The sequence below is a fragment of the Delphinapterus leucas genome, chromosome 19, assembly GCF_059928025.1.
Source record: "Delphinapterus leucas isolate spDelLeu-1000000601 "Yukka" chromosome 19, BTC_Dleu_Yukka2, whole genome shotgun sequence".
NCBI classification, from domain to species: domain Eukaryota; kingdom Metazoa; phylum Chordata; class Mammalia; order Artiodactyla; family Monodontidae; genus Delphinapterus; species Delphinapterus leucas.
The window spans coordinates 23,983,604-24,011,362 of record NC_143147.1 but is presented as its reverse complement, the minus strand read 5'-3'; the positions used below and the strand labels follow the sequence as shown (position 1 = coordinate 24,011,362).

Sequence of the window (27,759 nt, the reverse complement as noted above, 5' to 3'; positions counted from 1 at the left end):
AATTGTTAATATTTCATCATGTTTGCTTTATCTATCTACAATTAGTTTAAAATAAAGAGGGTGGTTCCATCTTTCACTTCTTAATCACAAGAAAAGTCCAGGTACCCCCATCCATCCTCCTCAGCACCCCAATTTCTGCTTGTTCCCCTGTTCATCAAATCCCTACATAAGCCCTTCCCTTCCTGGGAATCCCTAGCTTACTGTGAGTCCTAAATAAACTTTACGCATATTCACTGGTGAGTGCACTGTGTCATCTGTCTCAACATCCAAATTAATTCCTGGGTGAGCAATCACATCTACCTTTGGGCAGACTGACCAAAACAGATAGATATTACTTATTACAAATAATTTTGTTTTGGTTTAACCATTTCAAAGTAAATTACAAACATCATTACTTCACTACTAACTTGCTTCGGCATCTCTAAAATATAAGAAAATTCTCCAATATAACTTCAATGCAATCATCACACCAAGGAGAAAAAAAAAATTCCCTTAGATCAGCTAATACCCAAGCCGTATCCAAATTTCCCCAACTGCCCCGTAAATGTCTTTCATAGCTGTTCTTGTTTTATTCAACCAGGATCCAAAAAAGGTTCACAGATTGCAGCATGATTGTAACATTCCTTTAGTCTCTTTATCCTAAAACTATTTTCCCCTCACACACCATATAGATCATTTTTATTTTCCATAACACTGACTTTTTTAAAGAAAATAGACCAGTTGCCTTACAAAATGTTGTATATTATTGATCTGATTATGTCTTAGTGGTGAAACTTGTTCTTCTAGTTGTTATATTTTCTGTTAAGCTGGAATCTAAATATAACAGTCTGATTAGATTTAAGTTAAACACTAGGTAGAATTCACTACAGTTTGTATTACGTCACATCAGAAGTACATAATGCCAGGTGGTCTCTCTGTTAATGACACCAAGTTTGATAACTTTGGTGTTAACACTGAGGTTTCTACTTTGTAAAATAAATCTCTACAATTAACAAAACAGCCAATGGATAAGCTACCCTTAGTTGAAAATAGACTGTTCCACATCAGTATTTTGCCTAACGGCTTTAGTATCCTTATATGAAGGACAATTTTGATAATATCAAGCATAATGACAAAGAACAAATTTTTGTAAGTGTGCTATGATCAAATCTGTAATTGCATTCCAAAAGCTTTCAGATGCAAATACACTGAAATATCTGGACAGTAAATAAACAGATATCACAAAAACCTGCAAAATTTGAGTTACAATGCTCTTTCTTATTTATAGGCTAACCAGACAATACGGGTGTTGAACCCAACTCCAATTAATATACAAATAAAAATTATAGACGTGTTCAATCTTTTGAATAATGGTCATATATACAGGATCAAAAATACTTAAGATTCCTCAAATTCTACAAAACTTTACTCATAAAATTTTGGTTTTAATCATGATATTGATAAGTATTTGTTCACTTTCATTTAGCTAGTTCAACTACTAATATGATAAATATGTACTATAGGGCTCAGTTCTTAAACTGTCTCAACTTACTTTGATCTAAAAAGGAAAACCAATAACCAACAAGGACCTACTGTAAAAAAAAAATTTTTTAATAAAAAATAAAATAAATAAATAAGTAAAAAGGAAAATCAGGACACAACCATAAAGTCATTGAAGGCAATCCAGAAAAACACAGCTGTTCAATAATATGAATAGTATTATTTTTAATTATAAATTTAATTTAAAATTTTATACATTTTCAATAGAGCAGAGCAAGCTAATATATATTTTATGTATTATAAAAGTTGTACCATGCCCACTTAGTAGGGCTTCAATTAAGCTATCTCCAAAGAGTATCAAATTAAACAGGGGTCAATGATATCAGTGATCATTATCCAAAATACCTTTACCACTACCTCTCAATTATAAATGTTAATGGAGAAAAGATGTAGAACTGAAGAGGCAATAAACCAGCCTACCCCCATTCAAACATGGGTGTCACTGATATATTGGCATCTACAATCAAAGTAATAAGACCACTACAAAGAATTGATTCAAGAGAAGTTGAAAAATTGTCCACCTTCAAAATTCTGTCATCCTATTTAACAGCTTTTTTGCTCTTTCACTCTATTTTACAAATGAACAGCCCATCACAAATTAATACATAGCACAAAACTAAAACAGAACTAGCTTGTCCACAATTTAAGAAGAAAACTTATAAGCATTGTAGCACAATTTTGGAATGTGGATGAGGGTCAATAAAAGAATTTAAAACATTATGCTTAGGTTTTGTGGCCTATAGTCTTAAATATTATACTTCTCTTCCCTAAGGATACATCATTGTGTGAATGTAATTATTTTTTCCAATTCCCTACCCTACCCCTTTTCCAACTCCCTACGCTACCCCTTCTTTAAACACTTTGTTCTCTCTGTTCTCAACTGATCAGTCCTCATATGTCAAAGTCCCTTCCCATCTAGTTTTACTATAAAGAACAATTATAACATATGTGGAAGAGAGAAGCAATTCTGAATAAAAGCAAAAGAAGGGTCAAAGGAAGAGAGATTATAATCTCAGAAGAAATAAGTTAACCCCAATACATATTGAATAGACAGATCTTTAAAATGGAGGTATTAAATTTATATATTTATGTAAACTCCTACCATTTTCCAGGAAGAATTAAAGCTACTGAAGTATAGAAGCACTATGCTTTATACAACAGAAACATTCTTGGGGACTTCCCTGGTGGTCCAGTGGTTAAGAATCCACCTTCCAAGGCAGGAGACGCAGGTTCAATCCCTGGTCGGGGAACTAAGATCCCACATGCTGAGGGGCAACTAAGCCCGTGCACCACAAATACTGAGCCTGCACGCCGCAACTACTGAGACCGCGCACACTGGAGCCCACGCACCACAACTAGAGAGAAGCCTGTGTGCAACAACTAGAGAGAAACCCGCCTGCAACAACTAGAGAAGGCCGCACGCCGCAATGAAGAGCCCGCGCACCGCAACGAAAGATCCTGCATACCGCAACGAAGATTCCGCATGCTGCAACTAAGACCCGACGCAGCCAAATAAATAAATAACCAGAAATATTCTTGAAAAATTTCTAAGTAAGTCATGGTTGAAAACTCTGAGATAACTATTTAGAGGAAACATGAGAAACAATTGTTTTGTACTCAACTACTCCTCCACATATCTATTTTATATGTTCATATTTACATAACAAGTGTTCTTAAGGTAGAATCTATCACAGTAATAGTAATAGTTTTAATTTTCTAAGTTCTCTTTTACATAGATTTGAAAAGTAAAATATAAAATCAGATTCACACAGGGGGAAACAAGATCCTCTTGGTCTTTAACATCACATTCTTTGATAGCTAAGCAATGCCACAGGCCTAACCAACTGGAGAAATCAGTTAAATGAAATAGTGACTTTTCCACAAAATTTTTTCTAGAAAACCTGAGAGAGAGAGAGATGTGACTCAAGCTTAACACTTTATAAGTAATCTTAATATCTATTTAATTTACAAAAGATAAGAATATAATTTTTTCTTGAAAACTTCTCTATGCTACCCAGTCAGCTCTGTTAACAAAATTCATTTTCATGTCTTAGACAAAAAGTCCATGACTCTTCTCCTTGTCCACACCTATGCTTCAGGACATCAGATCATTCTCAAAACTGAATGCACAAAACCTGCCTATTCAAGAATAGATTTACTCACCCCAGCAAGACATTTTTCCAGTGTATCCAATATAATCAACTGAGAGAGATATAAATTTTTTTCAGCAGCTTCTCCAAATATTCTCTAAAAGAAAAGATATTCAGAACACTAAAAGTTGGTTATTACTCTCCACTACAAATCAGCACACATCTGAAAAGTGAGGGACTAAGGATCAAGAAAATCAATAATCATTGTATCTCCCAGATTATACTATATTTAAATCTATTATTTCTGATTTTATCCTAATGCTCACACAAAATAAATTCTCAGGCAAACAATCTGTCATCAGCCTGCCACAGTAAAAGATACTCTGGGTTATACTTTAAAAAATATGTAGTAAATGCACTTTGAAACAAACAGCATTAAAGAGATGGTAACATTAGGAAAATCCCATGTTCTGTTATTTTTTAAGTAAAATTTAGATTTGAACAATATAGAAAAAAATATGTAGGATTTAGGTACACATATAGATCTTTACCAGAATCTTGAACTGAACATTTAACCACACTTTGATGCCACAAAATAATCAAAGCCTAACTCTTACAGCAACAAAATGCTGTAACACCAATTAAAGCGAGTTTTAAGCATCCACAATCTTTAAATCAAATACTACACTATTAACAGCAGACTATGGTTTCCACAATTCAGTTTACTCAATAAGCACTAAATGAATGCCAATATCTCAATACTGTTTTTGTTTTTAAAAGAAGGGTCCAAATACTAAAACATTTTCAATATGAGAACATGGCCACTTATCTATAAAAGCAAAGTCCTATCTGTATGACCCACACACTATGCAACAGAAGCGTTCCATAAAATCTTAAATGTATTTCTGTAAGTCACTTTACATATTTATAAAAGGTCCTTTTTTCAGAAAATCTTAATTTTTTTCCATAAAGAGAAAATATGATTGCCCACTCCTCCAGTTTACCAATTTTGTAAGCCTGGGGTATCTTCCAATCAACTTTTTCAAAAGAAAACACACCAAAGATGATGTGACTATGAAAATGGTACTGATTTTCATAATCTACAACCAGAAATCAGTTTCACTGCTCAATGCAAACAGTATAAATTGTGGTTATAAGTGCTCAAAACAAGCAGAGCAGTTTGGAGTTAATCAAGAAATATCCAGATCGGTTGTTCTGGACTGAGTATGAAGGAGATTTTAGAGAGAAACTGACACAGAGGAAAGAATCACCAGACAGCAAGAGGAGAAATAATATGTTCAAAGGTACAGAGAGAAAATAGTTGGAGTACCTTGAAGTCTAGGGAATGTAAACAGATTTTATGAAACAGGAAAATAAGAAGCAATTATGAGCTTTTGACAGTGGAAATACTTGATGAAGTATTTGAGGAAAACTGTTTCAACACAGGTTCTCTACCATGGAATCTTTCACAGGTTACAGGACGAAGGAAATAAAACAGCATCTTCACAAAAGCAATCTCACATTTTAGGACTACAAAGTCATATTTTATTTAGCATCTACTTAAGACTGGGACAATCTGATATGTAAATATTCAAATGAGAAGCTAAGGAAAAGATTTTAATAGATTACTATGGTCAATTTAAATATGACAAAATCTGTATGAAATCCTAATTCCAGAAAAAATGGATCAGTAGATACAGGGTCACAAATAAGACAAGTATCTAAGAAAAAGAATTAAAATCTAAAAAGAAAGTTAAAAGGTTACCTGTGCTCATCCATAAATTAAGATGAATGTTTATATCCAGGGTCCACAGAAAATGACTTTACATATTTCAAAATATGCTGTTCCAAAGTTTAAAATCAAAAACAAACCGAATTCTCCCGTAAAACAGTAATGCAAACACTCACCATATTGTTAACATTCTTTAAGATAGTGGTGAGGCCGCTTATAACCAAAGAAAACTTGTATTTGGAAATATTGATAAGACATTCCTTGTTGTGTTCGGTACTGACTTTGGTATGTGTGTTCTGCTGTCCTGTTTTTATTGGAAGCTGAGGAAAAAAAAAAAAAATGTTAGCTTACATTTTAAAATGACTACCAAGAACTCTATTTCTCATTGAAAATCATGAGATATTAGGAAAATTTTATCAACCACAATTACCTATATTTGTATCTCAAGCTCCAATTTTCAATATATAAAGGAATTTATAGCAAATCTAAAATTCTTTAGAAATTTCAATTTTTGTAGCTTTCTTTCTAGAAGTCATAAATCTCTATCTACCAAATTAAATCTTTACCCAGCACTATGTAAGACAGAATGATGACTCACAGAAATAGAGCTACTTCCTTGTAGCTAAAAATTATTTCAGAGAAAAATGTCTGCAATAAAATGCAATCTTTTCTTTTATATATTGAACTCAAGCATTAAAAGAACAACAGACCAAGAAAATCTATGCCTTAGACCTCTAGTCAATAATGGCAAGTAACGGCAGATTGTGCAGAAAAGAAAACCAACTGTAGAGCCTGGAATATACATAGTAAGACTGCTTCAGCTAAGATAATCACCCTCAGGTACACAGCTGAGGGAGTAACAGAACAACAAAGAGATAAATCTCATGGAAAGAAAATATCTTTTAAGGGAGATATTATATTTATATTTACCTATATTTATCTGAGAATGAACTAAGTGGCACTACCAGGAAGTTCATCTCTACCCTGTTTAAGAGCAGCATTCTGTATTGAAAGCATCACGAATATATTTACTGTTTAAATATTAGATCCTGCTAACACTAATACAGAACACTGACAAGGTTCCTCCGTGAAGAAACAAACCTGTGTCCAGCTTCCTCATTTTTAAAATGGTGCAACAAAAGGTGGAAAGAGACCAAGCAGCATGCCCAAGTTTGCTTAGTCAGTTAATAATGTGACTAATTTGATGGTAAAGAAATTCTAAATAAAAGAGGGGAAGCATGTTTAGGGTTTAGAAGATAGGGCAGAACAGAAGCTACAGAATTACATAATGTTACAACATTATGGAGAGAAAAAAAATCTGAAAGACCGAAAAAAGAGGACTGTAGAAGATGGCAGTGGCTGCACCAAGAGGAAACTGTAATGTAAACTGTGGACTTTGGGTGATTACGACATGTCAACGTGGGTTCATCAATTGTAACCAAAGTACCACTCTAGTGGGAGATGCTGATAATAAAGGAGTCTGTGCATGTGTGGAGGCACACGGCATATGGGAAAACTCTTTACCTTCCACTCAATTTTTCTGTGACCCTAAAACTGCTCTAAAAAATAAACTGTTAAAAAATGCAAAAAAAAAATGCAAATAAATACCCATAAGATCTTTTACATTTGATATTAAGAAAATTAAGAATTGTTAATATCCTTAAAAACAGAGACAGAGAAAAGATGGCAGTGGCTGCAATGTAGCTTGTGAATCTCCCCAAATCCCTCTGTGAGGGTTCATTTTACATGTCAACTTGATTGGATCATAGAGCACACAGATATTTGGCTGAACACTATTTCTGGGTGTGTCTCTGAGGGTGTTTCCAGATGAAATTAGCATTTGAATAGGTGGACTCTGTAAAGCAGTTTGCACCCCGTCCAATGTGGGTGGGCATCAGCCAATCCACTGAGGGCCTGAATAGAATAAAAAAGGCAGAAGGAGGAAGAATTGGTCCCTTTTGCTTAACTACTTAAGCTGAGACATTGATCTCCTGCCCTTAGTGTTCCTGGTTCTCAGGCCCTCAGACCCTTCTATCTCCCCTGTATTGGTTCTGTTTCTTTAGAGAACCCTGACTAATACACCCCCTCATAAAATAGCAAAGAAGCTAGAATCGCAAAACCCATGGACCATATATCTACATCAAAACTAGGGGACAAGGCACCCCACAATAACCAAAATACAAGCAGCAAATACGAACAAACCACTTACAGCTACAAAACTGGTGTGGTATAAGCATCTGTGCAAGAGACAGCAGAGGGAAGCAGAATGTTTGATGGGTCTGACAAGGAAAATCCCCAAACTGCATTAGATCCTCAGTGAAAAGTACAGCAGGACAAGTTTAGAAGCTTAGCTAAAATACAGGGGTTTCTGTACACATGGCAATTGGCACATGTGTGCAAAAGGTCTATAATAAAGTCTGAAAAGAAGAAAGCACACTTTAAACCACCACTGTCTAATAGAACTTTCTGTGGTTAGGATATTATACTATATCAACAATGCTCATTACAGTAGCCACTAGCCATATATGGCTATTAAGCACTTGTTATGTGGCTAATGCAAATGATGAATCAAATGTTTAATTTTATTTTAATTTATTTTACTTAAATTTAAGTAGCCATTGTACCCACTGGACAGCACAGTTCTAAACTAACCAGCTAAAGAAACACTTCCTTCAAGGATGAAGCCCATGCTGAGAAGAAATTGCTGAGATTCATTCCAGACTGAAACAAGAACAACAGGGCAAAAGAAAAAGATCCAGATAAAGGTGGAAGAGAGGAAGGAAGCCAAGAGAGCTCACAAAGAATGAGATGACGTATTCGTTTAATTTCATGAAAGCAATAGAAGAGCTCCAGAGCCATGAAGATAGAAATTATCCTGGCCCACATTTCTCTCCTACCAATTCAGGAAAACTAATTTCACATAAAAATGAGCAACAGAAAACACTGTAGTCAAATCATATGTGAAGTTATTTTGAGAAAAAAGAATAAGAGACAGAATAACATTGCAACAGAAAATGAAAACACGCCAAAAAGATATGATCACCAACAGATGAAACTGTAAATTATTAATTCAAAATGAGCCAAGAGAAATTTTTTTAAATGATTAAAGATATGAAATAACAAATTAGAATTACAAATAGAAATAAGTTGACAAAACTCAGGAAAGAATTAGAAAAAAAAAGAAAAATCATTTCAGAAGTGAAGACTAACCAGAAGATATTAAAGAGTAAATAAAACAAAATATAGGGCTTCCCTAGTGGCACAGTGGTTAAGAATGCGCCTGCCAATGCAGGGGACATGGGTTCAAGCCCTGGTCCGGGAAGATCCCTCAAGCTGCGGAGCAGCTAAGCCCGTGCACCACAACTACTAAGCCTGTGCTCTAGAGCCCGCGAGCCACAACTACTGAGCCCACGTGCCAAAACTACTGAAGCCTGCACGCCTAGAACCCATGCTCCACAACAAGAGAAGCCACCACAATGAGAAGCCCGTGCACCGCAGTGAAGAATAGCCCCTGCCTGCCTGCAACTAGAGAAAGCCCGCACACAGAAATGAAGACCCAATGCAGCCAGACATACATAATTAAAATTTATTAAAAAAAAAATATATATATATATAATGCTTTAAGAGAAAAAGAAGGTAAATAGGAGGAAAATTCTAATATCAAAAAAAAAAGAAAGAAAAGAAAAATGAGATGGGATTTGCAATAAAGTGACAGAGAAGACAGGCAAACAAGATCCAACATATGTATAACAGGAGTCCTCAAAGAAGGAAATCAAATCAATGGAGTAGAATGAATATTAGAAACTAGACTTCAAGAAAACGTTGCTGAAATTTTTCAAAAACACTTGAAACTATATGTTTAAAGGGCATACCACATACCTGGAAAAACTGACCCAGAATGACCAATACCAGGGCATATTTTAGTACAACTATTGACCTTCTGTGAACAAGAAAGAAAAAAAAATCCTTTGAACATTCAGGCAGAAAGAGAAAGCCACTTACACAAAGAACAAAAATTAGACTGTCATCAGACTTTGACAATACTATATGCTAATAGAAAATGAAATAATATTTTAATATTCTCAAGAGAAGATAAAGTAAACCAAGGATTTTATATGCAGGCAAACTGACACCCAAGTACAATGGTGACAATCAAACTGTTCTGAACTGTAAGAACCCAAGAAATATTGTTCCCTTAAGCCTTTCCTGAGGAATCTACTAGAGAATATACTTCAGTCAACCAAAATAACAGGAGACACATCCACATTAAGGACCATTAAATACACATTTATTAAAAGAACTGAGAATAAATGACGAGAGTAAGAGAAAAAACATACTATGTAATTGCTATGTATAATGACAGTATAGATACAGTACAATTATCAAAAATGGGGAGAGGGTAGTGAGAGTATACAAAAAGTTGGATGTTTCCTGATTACCTTATGGTACTAAGAGTAAAAGGGTATTATTTTAAACCAAACGCTGGCTGAGGAGATGAGAATAATTTACTAGCTGTTTCAATATTGCTTACAGAAGAAAACCACTATATAACAACTTGCCCTCCCAAGAAAGGGAGGAAATTAGAGTACTATACAAAGGCATCAATATAAAAGTAACCAACAGAACAAAAATACAAACTGCTGGTTTGTGCTGGGTGAGCAGTGGCACAAGCCCATCACCAGATGCTTAGGTGAAAACCTACAGAGGGGGTAACTAAACACAGCAAGAGTTTCCCATGTGGCTCTCTTCAAGCTTCTCCTTCACAGTCGCACTTCAGTGGCTGGACATAGTTGGCTTCTCAGATTTCCCTAAAAGCTCCAACTTGTCTACCCATTGTCACTAATTTAGAGGATCTGACTAGTGACTCCTTCTCTGATCCTCCAATTCCCCCTTCTAGATCTTCACCCCACGAGTCCTCTCAAAATTGTGTATGGTCTAATTTCCATAATAAGTCCCTTCCCACATTACACAATCAGCTTCCCTGACTGAACCCTAATACACAAACCTTCTGAACTACCAAAAAATATGCTGGGAGAGCAAATAACATAGACCACACAATTAAAAATGACTTAAAATAAAAGACTTGTATAAATATAAATGTAACGTAAAAAATATGACAGAAATGAGTCCAAATTCATCAAACTATGGAACAGTCTCCAGGATGTATCTTTAAGTTAAAAAAACAGGGTGAAGAAAAGAGTATACAGTATGCTACCATGCATCTAAGAAGTAGGAGGAGAAATAAATACACACACATACACCTCTTCACACATACAAAAGCAGAAGGATGAAACTTAAAAACTTTTAAGTGGTTACCTTTAGGAAGTGAAAGAAAACAAAGGAGAGGTGTTGAGGATAGAATCTATATTCCCTGGTTTTTGTAGATTTTATTTTGAAATTAATGTAATTTATGTAAATATACAATTAAATTAAAATTCTAAAAAATAAAATAGAAATCAAAAATAAACAAATGAACTGAAATTTGTATCCAAATTTTTAATGGCATAGTCACAAAGAGAAGAACTATTCTAAGTTATTTTAAATCATATTAGGTTGACTTCCTAATGGAATATATCTAGGGACAAAAAAATGAAGATAAATCTTGATCCTGTATGTATTGTGGGATCATGGAAATGAGTGATTCGGTGATATTTTAATTCTGTCACTACTGGTGTCATTAAAAACTGCGACTCTCAGAACAGGAGAGGAACAGCAAAGTAAAAACCCTGTAGTCTTGAATTGGAACTGGAAGTATCTATATCAATTCTTAATGTAGTTTTATCTTGTATGAAGAAAATAAAATATATTTTTCTCCCTTTGTTTGCTGAAAATGCCTAAAACAACGACCAACCCTGCAGTAATGATCTTGAGATTCCATTTCCTGGTAAAAGGAATTGGGACTCCTTCAGAAAATGGCTGATTCCACATCTGAGGCAAAAAGGTACATGATGAACCTGGAACACTTTGTCATACCAGATAGCAAGAAAGCTGCCAAAGAAAGCTATCAAAGGGTCGAGTCAAAAAGACTCAGGAATAAATTTTGAGGAGGCTCCCACTGACCAAAAATGGAATAATTTGAACATTGTTAAGGACAACAATTTTAATTTATTGAAACATCAAATATGTTTTAATCCATACTTCTGCTTCCAAGGTAGAGTAATTCACAGCAAAACAACACCTCCCTCCCCCAAACTCACACACACACAAAAAAGAAAAAAATACAAAAATCAACTGTTTAAAGATTTTAGAGAGCTACTGAAGGAATGAGGACTAGAGAGGCTAAGTTTCAGAAAAAGGGTGAACTATGGAGAAGCAAGGCGATCTTCTGCAGCTGTTTCCTCCCGCCCTGGGGCATTTGCAGAATCTGCCCCCCCCCCCAAAAAAAAAAAAGACTCAGAAATATGCCTTTCCCAAGCAAAGTACCTCTGCTGAGGGAAAGAGGAACCATCAGAGATTCTGGTTGTCACTGAGAGCTGGAGTGACACAATTGAAGACATGAGGGAGTCTCAAATGCATAATTGGGTGGAAAATGGTAAAAAAGCTAAGCCAAAAACTTCTGAAAAGCAGAACAGAATTTCAAAATCTCACAGCCTCAGAAAACAAAGATTAGAGTACAGAACCTGCTAAAGAGAGAGGGACCCTAGTAAATAACCCAGTTCTTAATTGTACAGCCTGGAGAGTAATATCCTAAATAAACGGGCAAATCACAGCAAATGGAACTTTTGTACATTACAAGTAGGAGTGTAAATCAGTAATTACTTTGGAAGACTGACATTATCTGCTAAAATGGAACATATACATACAGTCGTCCCTCCAAGTCTGCAGGACACTGGTTCCAGGAGCCCAGAGGATACCAAAATTTGTGATACTCAAGTCCCTTATATAAAATGGCATAATATTTGCACATAACCTACGCACATACTTACATATACATTAAATCATCTCTAGATTACTTATAATACCTAATAGGATATAAATGCCATGAACAGTTTTAAATACAATGCAAATGCTACTTAAATAGTTGCCAGTTGCTTGGCAAATTCAAATTTTGCTTTTTGGAACTTTCTGGAATTTTTTTTCTCCGACTATTTTTTTATATGCATTGGTTGAATCCACAGGTGTGGAACCCACGGATACAGAGGGCCAACTGTACTTAGCAGCTTCACTAGGTATATACCCAAGAGAAATGGGTACACTCCAAATGTCTATCAACAGCAGAAATGGTTTTTAAAAATCGTATATTCAAACCAAGAAAAACTCTACAGCAATGGGAATAAATGACTTACAGCTATAAACTGTATTTCATAAATATAATACTGAGTGAAAGAAGTCAGAACAAAAGATCCCTTACTGTATGATTGTTACACAAATTTCAAAAACATGTTAAATTCAAGTCAGGATAGCAGAGACCCTTGGAAAGAGCAAGTAATGACCAGAAGGAAAAGGAAGGGGAAAGAGGAACTCCTGGATTGCTAGCATTATTTTATTTCCTGATCTCTGTACTGGTTACACTGCTGTGTTTACTTGGCAAACATTCATTGAGCTGTATATTTACATACATTTGTGAGTCCTTCCATACTTATAAGTCAATGGCAAGTTTTCTATATAATACATATTTAAATCCATGAGTTAATGATACTAAAAAAACAAACTGGTCACTCCTAGTGGATACAGGGGAATTTTGGTAGGCACTGCTGAGGCACTGCTCAGCTCCCCATTCAGGGAAGAACTTAACTGCTGGAGTGCTGTCAGTCAGCCCCTCACCTGAAGAGAATGATCCTGCCCAGGTGAAACCCTTCCTGGGCAGCCCACATCCAATGACCAATTGATAATGGCAATATAAAGGCCGGAACACCTCAGCCCAATTCTGGGAAACTCAAAAGGGCCATTCTAGCTCCAGAGCTCCCCAAAGGGGTTGGCCAAACCTGATTCTGGGCCTGCACTGTACCATGAATTCTGCATCTGCAATCCTCCCTTCTCTCAGGTGTGCATCCCAAGGGAACACCTTAATGAACATCCTGCACTAGGCTCTCAGGGCAGATGGAGCAGGTGCTAAGATGTGAATTTAAAGCTGGCAATGAAGGAGAAATAGTAACCTCAAAAACAACTGAATTTGAAGAATATTACTAAACTATTTGAGCTCTGCGAAAAAAGAGAACAAAAAGCTGACTGCCAATTAGAAGCTAAGTATGAAAGCCAGAAGGCCTCTCTGGAAGCACACAAAGATGCTCTCCTCTCCTCCAGCAGGAAGGCAAAGAAACCTAAGGACAAGAACCAGAATTATCAGAGTTTCTAGGTTCCAAAAGTTAAACTCCCAAACAAGGCAGGTCTGCTACGCCAAGATCAGAGAGCTGTGGTTGGCAAAGAATAATAAGACTCTGACACATGTAAAGGAAACATCTGGGTTGGTGCTCCCCAAAATCTTTTATCTCCAAATTGCCCTGAACCCTCAAAGTCTACAGAAGTGGCCCATTACTGTTACTAACAGCAAGCATTCGCCACGCCTGTCTGAAGACAATTCATAGGCCTCTCCCCTGCAAGACAACAGATGTCCCCTCAGGATTTGCCACCACCTCCCCTCCTGGCCAAAGAGGTACGAGGGAATTTGGGGGGTAATGAAACTTCCTATATCTTGATCATGGTGAGGATTACATGAATGTGTGTGTATTTGTCAAAACTCAGAGTTAAGCAGTATAAATTCAAGTGAGAGTGTTATAACATTAGGGCATTCAATGTAATCCCTCTGGTAACCACAAAGAAACTAGCTGTAGAATATACAAAAAGGAAATGAGAAAGGAATTTAAACATTCCACTACAAAAAGTAAACACAAAAGAAGACAGTAATGTAGGAAATGAGGGACCAAAAAAAGCTATAGGGCATATAGAAAACAAATAGCATGATGACAGCAGTAAGTCCCCTCTTATCAGTAATTACTTAAAATATAATTAGATTAAACCCGCCAATCAAAAGACAGATTTGGCAGAATGACCCAACTACAAGTTGCCTACAGGAGACTCACTCGACATCCAAAGACACAAACAGGTTAAAGAAGAAGGAATGGAAAAAATTATTCCATGCAAACAGTAATCAAAAGAGAGTAGGCTATACTAATATAAGACAAAATAGACTTTAAATCAAAAAAGTTATGAGACAAAGGAGGACATCATAAATTAATACAAGGTTCAATACAGCAAGAAGATAGATTATAAGCATTTACACAGCTAATTATAGACCATCAAAATACATGAAGCAGGGACTTCCTTGGTGGCACAGTGGTTAAGAATCTGCTTGCTAATGCAGGGGACACAGGTTTGAGCCCTGGTCTAGGAGGATCCCACATGCCACGGAGCAAATAAGCCCGTGTGCCACAACAACTACTGAGACTGCACTCTAGCGCCTGCGAGCCACTACTACTGAAGCCCACATGCCACAACTACTGAAGCCTGTGTGCGTAGAGCCCGTGCTCCGCAACAAGAGAAGCCACCGCAATGAGAAGCCCACACACCACAACGAAGAGTAGCCCTTACTCACCACAACTAGAAAAAGCCTGTGTGCAGCAACAAAGACCCAACACAGCCAAAAATTAATTAATTATTTTTTAAAAAAAACTTCATATGTGACATGGTCACAATTTAAAAAAAAACACGTGAAGCAAAAACTGACAGAATTGAAGGGAGAAACAGAGAGTTCTACAATAATAGTTGGAGACTTCAACATTCCACTCACAATAACAGAGAAAACAAACAGACAGAAGATAAGTCAGGAAATAGAGGACTCGACACAATAAAACAATTAGACCTAATATACATGTACAAAACACTCTACCCAACAACAGAATATACAATCTTAAGTGTACATGGGACATTTTACAGGTTAAACCATAGGTAAGGACACAAATAACATCTCAATAGATTTTAAAGGATAGATATGCAAAGTATCTTCTCTGACCACAATGGAATGAAGTTGGAAATCAGTAACAAAAGTAAAACTGGAAAATTCACAAAACTGTGGAAATTAAACATTATACTTTTAAACAACCAATGTTTCAAAGAAGAACTCACAAGGGACATTAGAAAATACTTAGAGATGAATGAAAATGAAAACACAACAAACCAAAGCTTATGGGATGCAGTGAAAGCAGTGCTAAGGGGGAAATTTATAGCTATAAATGCTTACATTAAAAAAAGGAAACTAAAAAAAACAAAAAACAAGGAAACTTTCAACTCAACAACCTAACTTTACAACTTAAGGAATTAGAAAAAGAAGAACAAAGGAAACCCAAATCTAGGAGAAGGAAAGAAATAAAGATGAGAGCAGAGGTAAGCAAAATAGTAAAACAACAGAGGAAAATCAATGAAATCAAGAGTTGGTTCCTCAAAAAGATCAACAAAATTGACAAACCTTTAGCTCAATGGACCAAGAAAAGAGAGAACACTCAAAGCACTAAAATCAGAAATGGAAGTGGGGACATTACTATCAATTCTACAGAACTAAAAAGGATTTAAAGAAAGTACTATTAACAACTGTATGCCACAAAGACTGGAAAACCTAGATAAAATGGGAAACTTCCTAGAGACACAAAACCTACCAAGACTAAATCACAAAAAAACAGAAAACCTGAAGAGACCTATACCTACTAAGGAGATTGAATCAGTAATCAAAAAATCTCCCAAAAAAGAAAAATCCTGTACTTGATCACTTCACTAGTGAATTCAACCAAACATTTAAAGAAAAACTAATACCAACCCTTCTAAAGCTTTCCCCCAAAATTAAAAGAACACTTCTAACTCACTCTATAAGGCCAGCATAACCCGGATACCAAAGCCAAAGACACTACAAGAAAATTATAGACCAATATCCCTGATAAACATTGATGCAAAAATTCTCAACAAAATACTAACAGAATTCTGCATCACATTAAAAGGATTGACTGTGCTTCCCTGGTGGCGCAGTGGTTGGGAGTCCGCCTGCCAATGCAGGGGACACGGGTTCGTGTCCCCGGTCCGGGAGGATCCCACATGCCACGGAGCAGCTGGGCCTGTGGGGCATGGCCGCTGAGCCTGCGCATCCAGAGCCTGTGCTCCGCAGCAGGAAAGGCCACAGCGGTGAGAGGCCCACGTACAGCAAAAAAAAAAAAAGGATTATTTATACACCATGACCAAGTGGGATTTGTTCCTGGAATGCAAGAATGGTTCAACATATGAAAACTGATCAATGTGACACACCACATCAACAAAATCAAGGGAAAAAAAACCCACATGATTATCTCAGTTGTCAATACTACACAAAATGATCTACAGAGTCAATGCATTCTCTATCAAAAATCCTAAAGACATATTTGCAAAAATAGAAAAACCCATTCTAAAATTCATATGTATCTCAAGGGACCCTGAATAGCCAAGACAATCTTGAAAAAGATGAACAACCTTGGAAGATTCACACTTCTTGATTTCAAAACTTATTAGAAAGTTACAGTCATCAAAACAGCATGGTATTGGCATGAAGACAGACATGTAGACCAATGGAACAGAACAGACAGCCCAGAAATAAACCCTCTTGTATATCATCAAATGATTTTTGACAAGGGTGCCAAGGCCAGTTAAAGGAGAAAGGATAGTCTTTTCAACAAATGGTACTGGGAAAACTGGGTATCCACATGCTAAGGAATGAAGTTAGACCCTTACCTAACACCACATACAAAAAGTAACTCAAAGTGGATCAAGGACCTAAATGTTAGACCTAAAACAATTAAACTCTTAAAAGAAAACATAGGACACTTCATGACACTGAATTTCTTAATGATACCTTGGATATGACAACAAAGGCACAGGTTACAAAGGAAAAAATAAACAAACTGGACTTCAAGAAAACTTTAAAATTTTGTGCATCAAAAGACACTATCCAGGGACTTCCCTGGCAGTCCAGTGGTTAAGACTCCATGCTTCCACTGCAGGGAGCATGGGGTTCAATACCTGGTTGGGGAACTAAAGATCTCGCATGCCACACGGTGAGGCTGAAAAAAAAAGAAAAAGAAAAAGAAAGACACTATCCACAGAACAAAAAGGTAAACCAAAGAATGGGAGAAAATATTTGCAAATCATGTATCTGGTAAGAGATTAATACCCAGACTATATAGAGAGCTCCTAAAACTCAACAATAACAAAAACAACCTGATTCATAAATGGACAAAGGACTTGAATAGTTATTTCTCCAGAGAAGATAAACAAATGGCCAATAAGCACATGAAAAGATGCTCAACATCATTAATCATTAGGGAAATGCAAATCAAAACCCATTAGGACGGCTAATATCAAAACACACACACACACACACACACACACACACACAGAAAACCAACAAGTGTTGGTGAGGATGTGGAGAAACTGGAACCTTTGTGCACTGCTGATGGGAATATAAAATGGTACAGCCACTGTGGAAAACAGTATGAAATTTTCTCTAAAAAATTAAAAATAGAATTACCATATGATCCAGCAATTCCACTTCTGGGTATATACTCAAAAGGAGTGAAAGTAGGATTCAAAGAGATATGTGTATACCCACGTTCACAGCGGTATTATTCATAACAGCTAAAACATGGAAGGAACCCAAGTGTCCACTGACAGATGAAAGGATAAGCAAAATGTGGTATATACATACAACGGAATATTATTCAGCCTTAAAAAGGAAAGGAAGGGCTTCCCTGGTGGCACAGTGGTTGAGAGTCCGCCTGCCGATGCAGGGGACATGGGTTCGTGCCCCGGTCCGGGAAGATCCCATATGCCGCGGAGCAGCTGGGCCCGTGAGCCATGGCCGCTGAGCCTGCGCGTCCGGAGCCTGTGCTCCGAACAGGAGAGGCCACAACAGTGAGAGGCCCACATACTGCAAAAAAAAAACAAAACAAAACAAAAGGAAAGTATTCTCCAGCATGCTACAACATGAATGAATCTTGAAGACATTATGCTAAGTGAACTAAACCAGTCACAAAAAAGACAAACACTGTATGATTCCACTTATACAAGATACTTAAGGTAGTCAAAATCAAAAGACAGAAAGTATAATGGTGGTTGACAGGAGCTAAAGGGAGGGGAGAATGTGGAATTACTGATTAATAGGTACAGAGTTTCAGTTTTATAAGATGAAAAATTATGGGGATGGATAGTAGTAATGGCTGCACAACAATGTGAACGTATTTAATACCACCGAACTGTACATTTAAAAATGATTAAGATGGGGTCTTCCCTGGTGGCGCAGTGGTTGAGAGTCCGCCTGCCAATGCAGGGGACATGGGTTCGTGCCCCGGTCTGGGAAGATCCCACATGCCGCGGAGCGGCTGGGCCCGTGAGCCATGGCCGCTGAGCCTGCGCGTCCGGAGCCTGTGCTCCGCGACGGGAGAGGCCACAATAGTGAGAGGCCCGCATACTGCAAAAAAAAAAAAAAAAAAAAAATGATTAAGATGGTAAGTTTTATGTGTATTTTACCACACACAGAAAAAGAAAAAATGACTATATACATAAAAGGGAAGGACACATAATATAAATTTATACATTAGTTTTTCAAAATCTGAGATCAAGGAAGAATTCTAACAAACATTTATTGAATATCCGCTATGTACCAGATAGCAATGTAGGTGCTATAAACACAAAGATGAATAAATGTACCCTCAAGGTACCAATAATTCTGACATTATCCCCTAATCTCTCTTCTGTTCACCCTTTCTCTTGGGCAATCTTGTGTATTCACTGACTATCCTACTGATTACTACTATGATGACTGCTAATGACTAAGCCCCAAGAGTCTCATTCCTTGGTGGACACACCCTGTATAATTCTCTTCCTTAAGAGTGAGAAGGACTTGCATGAAGGGATATCCCTTTCATGACTGTTACATTACATGGCAAAAGGGACTCTGAGGATGCAATTAAGGTCCCTAATCAGTTGACTTAAATGGGAGATTATCTCAGATGAGTCTGTCCTAACCAGGGAAGCCAAAAAAGAGACATGAAGCACCAAAAATACTTTGTTGGCCTTGAAGAAGCAATCTACCATGCTGTGGGGAAGGCCACATGGCAGGGAACAGCAAGAGGCCTCTTGGAGCTGAAGGCCTCAGTCCTACAACTGTAAGGACCTAAATTCTATCAACAACCAGTGAGCTTGGAAGAGGACCCCAAGCCTCAGATGAGATCATAGCCCTGACCAATACCTTGATTTCATCCTGGTGAGGACCTGAGCAGAGAACCCAGCTAACCAGTGCCCAGATTCCTGACCCACAGAAACTGTGAGATAATAATTTTGTATTGTTTTAAGCCACTGTGTTTCTGGTAGTTTGTTACATAGCAATAGAAAACTAATACAACTACCAAATCTGTTATGTTCAAATGTATCATCCAAATGCCTATTTGGTATCTCCACGTGGGTATCTTAAGACACTTCAAAGTCAGTGTTTCTAAAATTTAATTTATAATCTTCCTACCATATTTCCTATCTTAGTAAACAGTACCACAATCCACCAATTTCTCAGATCTGAGAGTCATCTCTGACACTTCCTTTATTCCCCTCCTTTCATCCTCCTTTAGTCAGTCAGATTGATAAAAATGAGAATAATAAATAGGTACACACAACTCAGCTCTACCCTTCTTTACTTGGGAACAGGCTTGTTACAGAGTACAAGAATTTTCCTCTATATCAACATTCCAAGAGTTGATCAGGGGACTCACCCTGCAGAAGGGAGTAACCAACACTGCCTGAGACTAGGTGGGTAAGTCTGCCTAATTCTGAGGTTTAGATAGCAGGCCCACTGGGTCTCCAACTTCACACTGAACACACACATACATATACACACAAATATTTATATATTTCATATATATTTTGGTCTTTACCTTTGGTCTTCTATTTCTAAACTTGTTCAGAAAACAAAGAGGGAAGAAAAGTATATGCAGGCCCCCCAGGCTCTCATACCAGCCCTAAAATCTATGTAGAAGAAAAAGCAAGATTAGGGGTACTAAGTGACCAAGATTCTATCAGATAAGGTGGTCAGGAAGAGCTGACATTTGAGGAGAGACCTAAATGAAGAGAATGGGAAGACCTATGCAAAGGTCTAAAGAAGAACATTCAAGGCAGCAGAGGCAGGTAAAATACATCTGACGCTGGAACGAGTGTGGCACATTCAAAGCCTAGCAAAGAGGCCATTGTGGCTAAACTAAAGGGAACAAAAGAAGAAAATACAGGGGATGAGGTCAGAGAGAGAAGCAGGGATGGGTCAGATCATGAAAAGCCTTGTGGGTCATTTTAAAAGCTTTGAATTTATTTTGAGTTTGATGGTGTGGCAGATTATATTTTTCAAATACAGTCATGGTATCTCTCAACCCACATGCTCTCCTGTAATAAGATCTTGCCATTCCCACATCAAAAAGTGGAGTCTATTTTTCCATTTTCTTGCAACTAGGCAGGTTCTGTGACTGTTTTGACCAATAAAATATGGTAGAAGGGACACTGTGCCAGCTCTAGGCACAGCCCTTAACTGGTCTGACAGTTTTTCTTTCCCTCCTCCTTGGAAGCCAGCTGCACGTAAGAAGTGTGATTATTCTGAGACCACCATGCTGTGAAAACTCCACGCCACGTGGAGAGATCGTGAAGAATGAGATGCCATGTGGAGACAGAGGCCAAGAAGCACTGAGGTGCCAGACATGTGACTGAAGAAGTTGTACTGGGAGGGATTCTCCAGCCCCAGCCACCCCAGCCAAAACCTTGTGGAACATTGTTGAACCCGTCATGAATTCCTGACTCCCAAAATTGTGAGCAAAATAAACAGGCCATTTAAAGCTATAAAGCTTTGTAGTACTTTGTTATGCAGCAATAGGTAATGAAAAAGAGAGGGAAAGAAGATATTGAAGGGATGTAAACAAGGGAGCAACATGATCAGATTTACGTTTTTTAAGAGTCTTCTTGGGACTTCCCTGGCAGTCCAGTGGTTAAGACTTCACCTTCCAATGCATGGGGTGCGGGTTCAATCCCTAGTTGGGGAGCTAAGATCCCACATGCCTCGCGGCCAAAAACCCAAATCATAAAACAGAAGCAATATTGTAACAGAATTCAATAAAGGCTTTAAAAATGGTCCACATCAAAAAAAAAAATCTTAAAAAAAATTGTTAAAAGAGTCTTCTTGCTGCTGTATGTTAGAAGATAGTCTAGGCAAGAGAAAAATGGTAGCTTAAATTACGCTAATAAAAGTAGAGGAGGGACTTCCCTGCTGTCGCAGTGGTTAAGAATCCGCCTACCAATGCAGGGGACACGGGTTCGAGCCCTGGTTTGGGAAGATACCACATGCCGCAGAGCAACTAAGCCCGTGCGCCACAACTACTGAGCCTGCGCTCTAGAGCCCACGAGCCACAACTACTGAGCCCATGTGCCACAACTACTGAAGTCCATGGGCCTAGAGCCCATGCTCTGCAACGAGAAGCCACTGCCATGAGAAGCCTGCACACCGCAACAAAGAGCAGCCCCTGCTTGCTGCAACTAGAGAAAGCCCACACGCAGCAACGAAGACCCAACGCAGCCAAATACAAATTAATTTTTTTTTAAAAAGTATGTCCTTAAAAAAAAAAAAGTAGAGGAGAAGTAGTAAGAAGATATTATAATGGATTTGGAAGATGTGGGGCTTATTTAAAATGGCAAATTGATTCTGAAGTTCACTTGAAAGGACAAATTTGTGAGAATACCAAATAACTTTCTGAAAAACAAGAACCAGAGGAGACTTGCATTATCAGGTACTTAAAACATTCTATTCAATATTAAGCTTTTATAACAAAACCAATATATTATAAGGATAAACTAATTATAGTCACAGAGCAGATATTAGTATGTACATAGAAAGTTAACATGATAAAGTTAATATTTCAAATCAGAGGTAAAAGAATGATTTGTCAACAGAACATTTTAAAATACATGCGTGTGTGTGTGTGTGTGTGTGTGTGTGTGTGTGTGTGTGTGTGAGAGAGAGAGAGAGAGAGAGAGAGAGATTAAGAACCTAACGTAAAAAAAGAAAAACAGTCATAAAATTACTAGGAAAAATACTGAAGAATAATCTCATAATATTTGGGTAGGACAGATTTTCCTAAACAAGACAAAATCCAGAAGCCATTAACAAAAAAACACCAATATATTTACCTACATAAAAACGTTTTAATCCTGCTTTAAAAAAACAAGACACTACTTACAAAGAAAAAGACAAGTAACAGGAAGTAAAAGAATGTGCAACAACTAGCGGCCAAAAGGTTTACATACTAATATAGTATAAGGTTATACTATATTTATCTGTTTATTTATTTATGGCTGTGTTGGGTCTTTGTTACTACACGTGGGCTCCCTCTAGTTGCAGTGAGCGGGGGCCACTCTTCGCTGCGATGCGTGGGCTTCTCATTTTGGTGGCTTCTGTTGAGAAGCATGGGCTCTAGTCACACGGGCTTCAGTAGTTGTGGCACATGGGCTCCGTAGTTGTGGCTCACAGGCTCTAGAGCACAGGCTCAGTAGTTGTGGCTCACGGGTTTAGTTGATCCACAGCACGTGAGATCCTCCAGGACCAGGGCTCAAACCCATGTCCTGTGCATTGGCAGGGAGATTCTCAACCACTGTGCCACCAGGGAAGTCCCAGGTTATATTATATATTAATAAGACTATTTAATGCAAAAACTGAAGAAATACGAAGCAATTCACAGAAGATGAGTAGTCAATAAATATATGAAAATGTGCTCATTTCACTAATAATTTTAAAAGTGAAAAATAAAATGAAACCATTTTTGCGACTCTACAGTTTTCCAAAATAAAGTTAAATCCTACTGGAACTCATAATAAAGAAATGACTATGCCTGGAGTGGGTATATTTTTTTTAAGTTATTTTTTAAGATAAATTGTATCTGAGAGGTAAAAATGAGTTAATTTTTTTCCTCTCTTTTACTCTTATGAGTTTCTCTGACTGTCAATTGGCATGTATTACTTTCCCAATTGGGAAAAAAACTTTTTGAACACTTCATGCTACCTTATATAAACCTTTGGATATTATTGCAGAAATGTAAAGGGCCTAAACTACAGGAAGAAAAATAACCTTTTAATACGATCTGTATTAAGCTGTTAGCTACTTAAGATAGAAGACTTCAACAAGTAAGAGGATTTAGCAAGAGAAGGCATAACATTGAGCAAAGCACTGTGAACAATGGATAATTTGTTCCTAGTTGCACTCAGAAAATTCTTGAAAAGGTCACAGGCTAAAATCTTTGCCTCTGTGTACATTTTAACCAATTTCTAAAAGGCCCTCAGACCATGATGGGGTTGCGAATGACATTAAAATTCACTTAATATAAGTCTTCATCTAAATGAGAAAAAAAGCAAAGAAAAAAATCATACTGGGGGAAAAGACACCTAGAAAAAATCATGCTACGAAAAAAAAAAAGACAAATAGGCTCTAGATACCAAGTAACAAACACAAATCAGGAAAATGTATCGAATATTTATACTGGTTATATTAACACATTTCCCAAAGTGGACTCTGCACCAGTGGGTTGTAATATGACTTTATATGGCACCTAATGAACTCTAAAAATTTTAAGTTTTACATTCATTTTAACATGTGATACAAAAAATATATAATTAGCACTATGATTACAAAGATACTATTCCTTTGACAAGGCTAAGTGAAAAAGGTAAGCCAACTTCAAGTTAAGCTAAGTAAAGGACACAGGATATGGCTAAACTAATAGTACATAAATGATTAAAGGTAAGAAAATACTGCAATAACATTCTGAAATTTAATACTGAGCTCATAAAACAGGTTATTAAATAATTAACTTGTTTTTTTTAATGGACACTGTAAGACTATATGGACACTTGTAGACAAGGATATTAACATAGAGCCAAACCAATTTTATCAAGAAGTGAATTCAAACATCATCCTTCCCTAAACACTTCTTGCTTTTAGTTTATTCCCTTCCTACTATTCTGAGCTTACCAACTACCCAAGTTTTTCCATACATAGAAGTCTCTGATTCACAAATAAAGAACCTATTTATACCAGTAGTCCCAAATACTAATGAAGTTCCAAAAGCAGCTTCCCAAATGCCCTTTCCATTGTCTCCAGATATCTACCACGGCAGGGGAAGATTTGTTTCTGTCAAACATAAACTTGGATCACACTGTTCCCATAAAATATGCTGGCTCTTCCTTTCCCTTCCTCTCCCTTCCCTTCAGTAAATAATTCAATACAAAAGCCATTAAGAGGGGTAGAGCAAGGTAGGCATCTGTGTGTGCTTCGGGGAGGAGATGCAGGAGTCGGAGCAGGGTGAGTAAGGCATTTGTGTAGAAGAAATGGAGCATGAACAGGGCGAAGAGGGTGTCCACATGTGGAAGGCAGCCCAGCAAAGGGTGTCAGAGCATGAATGGAGTAAGGAAAGACTCCCATTGAGAGGGCAGCCAGGCATGGGGTATTAGAATCTAAGCAGGGTGAGAAGGGTATCTACATGGGAGAGCAGGCCACATAGGGTGTCAGAGCTGAAATGGGATAAGGAGGGTGTCCATAAGGAGGATAGCCCAAAGGTGGGTTTCAAAGCCTGAGCGAGACTAAGAGACAAGAGAGTGGGGCCCAGCCAGGGCAGTTGGACTGTGTTGGGCATTTGCATGACGAGGGAGAGGGTGTTCTGGCACAGAACAGGGTGAGAGGGATGTCCACATAGGGAAGCAGCACAGGGTAAGGAATACGAGCTTGAGCAAGGCAAGGAGGGCACCCACATAAGGTGGGGGTGGCGGTTCAAAAATCAGGGGCGTTGGAGCCCAAGCAGAGTGAGGAGGGCATCTGCACTTGGGAGCAAGTGGTGACAGGGAATGACAGTGATGGGAGATTGGTTACATGAAGGGAGAATAATCAAAGAAGTAAATATGTTAAGAATAATGACAGCCAGGTTTCTTACTGTCAGAGAAAGAAGTTACAAATAAAGAAAGGGAGAAAACTACAAAGGACCCTCGTGTTGATATAAAATTAGAGGCAGTGTAAACACAGAGCTTTCAATATATAGATATGGAAATAATATTGATATAAATATGTATACACACACATACCTGGAATGTGTGGATAGGACTACGTCTATTCCCTAACTCTGTTCACTAAGACTTAGAAACAAGGACAACTCAGTAGTAATGAGTCTACCTAGCCCCTGTATCTTGGTTTTTAAAAACCATTCTCCTCTAAAAGGAACCAGGGCTCCTTAGAGAAACAGCTGATGATTTCCAGCTCTGAAACACAAGGAAGATCCAGAGAAGTCTGGAACATTTTGTCATGTCAGAAAAAAAGGAAATGCTCAAAGAATGATGGAGACATGTCAAAAGGACACAGAAGCAAGACTAAGGGGGCTCTCACTGGCCATATCTGGAATAATTTGAGCATAAAAATAAATAACGATAAAACATATCATCCATTGAATAACAGAAACAATTAGTCTGTACTCTCAGGAATCCCTGAATAAACTAAAAGCTTGATGAAGACTGAGATATTGGGATTCCCTGGTGGCGCAGTGGTTGAGAATCCGCCTGCCAACGCAGGCGACACAGGTTCAAGCCCTGGTCTGGGAAGATTCCACATACCACGGAGCAACTAAGCCCGTGTGCCACAACTACTGAACCTGTGCTCTAGAGCCCACAAGCCACAACTACTGAGCCCGCATGCCGCAACTACTGAAGCCCGTGCGCCTAGAGCTGGTGCTTTGCAACAAGAGAAGCCACCAAAATGACAAGCCCACGCACCGCAACAAAGAGTAGCCCCCGCTCGCCTCAACTAGAGGAAGCCCACGCGCAGCAACGAAGACCCAACACAGCCAAAAATAAATAAATAAAATAAATAAATTTAAAAAAAAAAGAATCCATTTAAAAATCCATTTAAAAAAAATCCATGTGTGAGATATTTACACAGTTTCTAAGCATGCCCATACAATGTAAAGAGTAATTCTATAATGAAGAAGTTTGGCTCATCATCTTAATCAAGTTATCAAAGTTAGCATCATCAATAGCTGGACAGTCTGAATTGTGTCACCTGATAGGATATAAGGACACAGCACTGCATCTGAGATATTCCTATCAAATATGTATAACATAAACCTAACCATGAGGAAATGTTAACAAATCCAAATTGAGGAACAGTCTACAAAATAACCAGATGATACATTTCATTCCAGAATGAAAGAGACAAAAAAGACGTAAGAACTAAATATAACATGATTCTGGACTTCATCCTTCTGATATAAAGGACATTATTGGACAAATATAAAACCTGAATGGGGCCTGAGAATTAGGTGGTAGTAATAAGGCATCAATGTTAACTTCCTGATTTTAATAGGTGTGTTATGGGTAACACAGTAACATTTTAATTTGTAGAAAAGGCAGTGAAGTATTCAGGGGTGATAGGGCATCATATCATCAACTTACGACTAAAATGGTTTGGGATTAAAATTCTTTGTGCTTTACTCGTAGCTTTTCTGTAAGTTTATGATTGCTTTAAGATTTTTAAAAAAGATTTAAAAATTCTGATTGAGCTCTGATTCAATACAGGCTAATCTTCAGGTTTTAGAGGGGGAGGAGTTTAGAGGGTAGGAAGAGAACCTAATACTATTTAAAACAGCATTTCCATAGGGATCAAGTATCTGAATTCCACACAGATTTAACAAGTGAAGTGTCAGCATAAAACCTATTCACAGGCTGAGGGCTGTAGTGCCCTCAGTAATAATTCAGCTTTCCGAAATCTGATGCTCAAGCTCACGATTTAGGAAGCAAAGTACCTCTGAAAGCTACAAAATAATTTTGTTCCTAAATTCAAACAAAAATCTCCTGGCTCGGGCTTCCCTGGTGGCGCAGTGGCTGGGAGTCTGCCTGCCGATGCAGGGGACACGGGTTCATGCCCCGGTCCGGGAGGATCCCACATGCCGCGGAGCGGCTGGGCCCGTGAGCCATGGCCGCTGAGCCTGCGCATCCGGAGCCTGTGCTCCGCAACGGGAGAGGCCACAACAGTGAGAGGCCCGCGTACCGCCAAAAAAAAAAAAAAAAATCTCCTGGCTCTTAATTTATAGAGAAGGCCCATGTTCTCTATCCATAAGTGCTAAAGCCCAGCAATCATTTATTTTTTAATAAAACATATAATAACCACATACAAGTCAAATCAAATATACCTACAAATAATACCTTTTATTTACTTTATTCACTTTTCCTTGAAGACTTAAAACCACAAAATTAGTATTATTATTATACACATAAGGAAAATCATAAATTTCTCTACAGCAGGACAACCAAACTAAGTCAGAATTGAATCGCACACGAACATGCCCCAACCCGCCCCCATCTGTGATGGGCCTTTCCCAATGTGCAATGTGT

At 37.7% G+C, this 27,759-nt stretch overlaps 1 protein-coding gene across 9 annotated transcripts in view; it reads right to left on the bottom strand.

Annotated features, from left to right (window-relative positions):
• The window catches only part of NF1 (neurofibromin 1), a 255,886-nt gene that overhangs the window by 193,674 nt on the left and 34,453 nt on the right, over nucleotides 1-27,759 (bottom strand). For all 9 annotated transcript variants that reach the window (XM_089900778.1, XM_089900773.1, XM_089900775.1 and 6 more), the window contains exons 2-3: nucleotides 5,538-5,681; nucleotides 3,703-3,786 (exon numbers count right to left, since the gene is read on the bottom strand). In XM_089900778.1, the coding sequence (XP_089756904.1) occupies nucleotides 3,703-3,786; nucleotides 5,538-5,681 (228 nt within the window). The remainder of the gene's footprint in view (nucleotides 1-3,702; nucleotides 3,787-5,537; nucleotides 5,682-27,759) is intronic.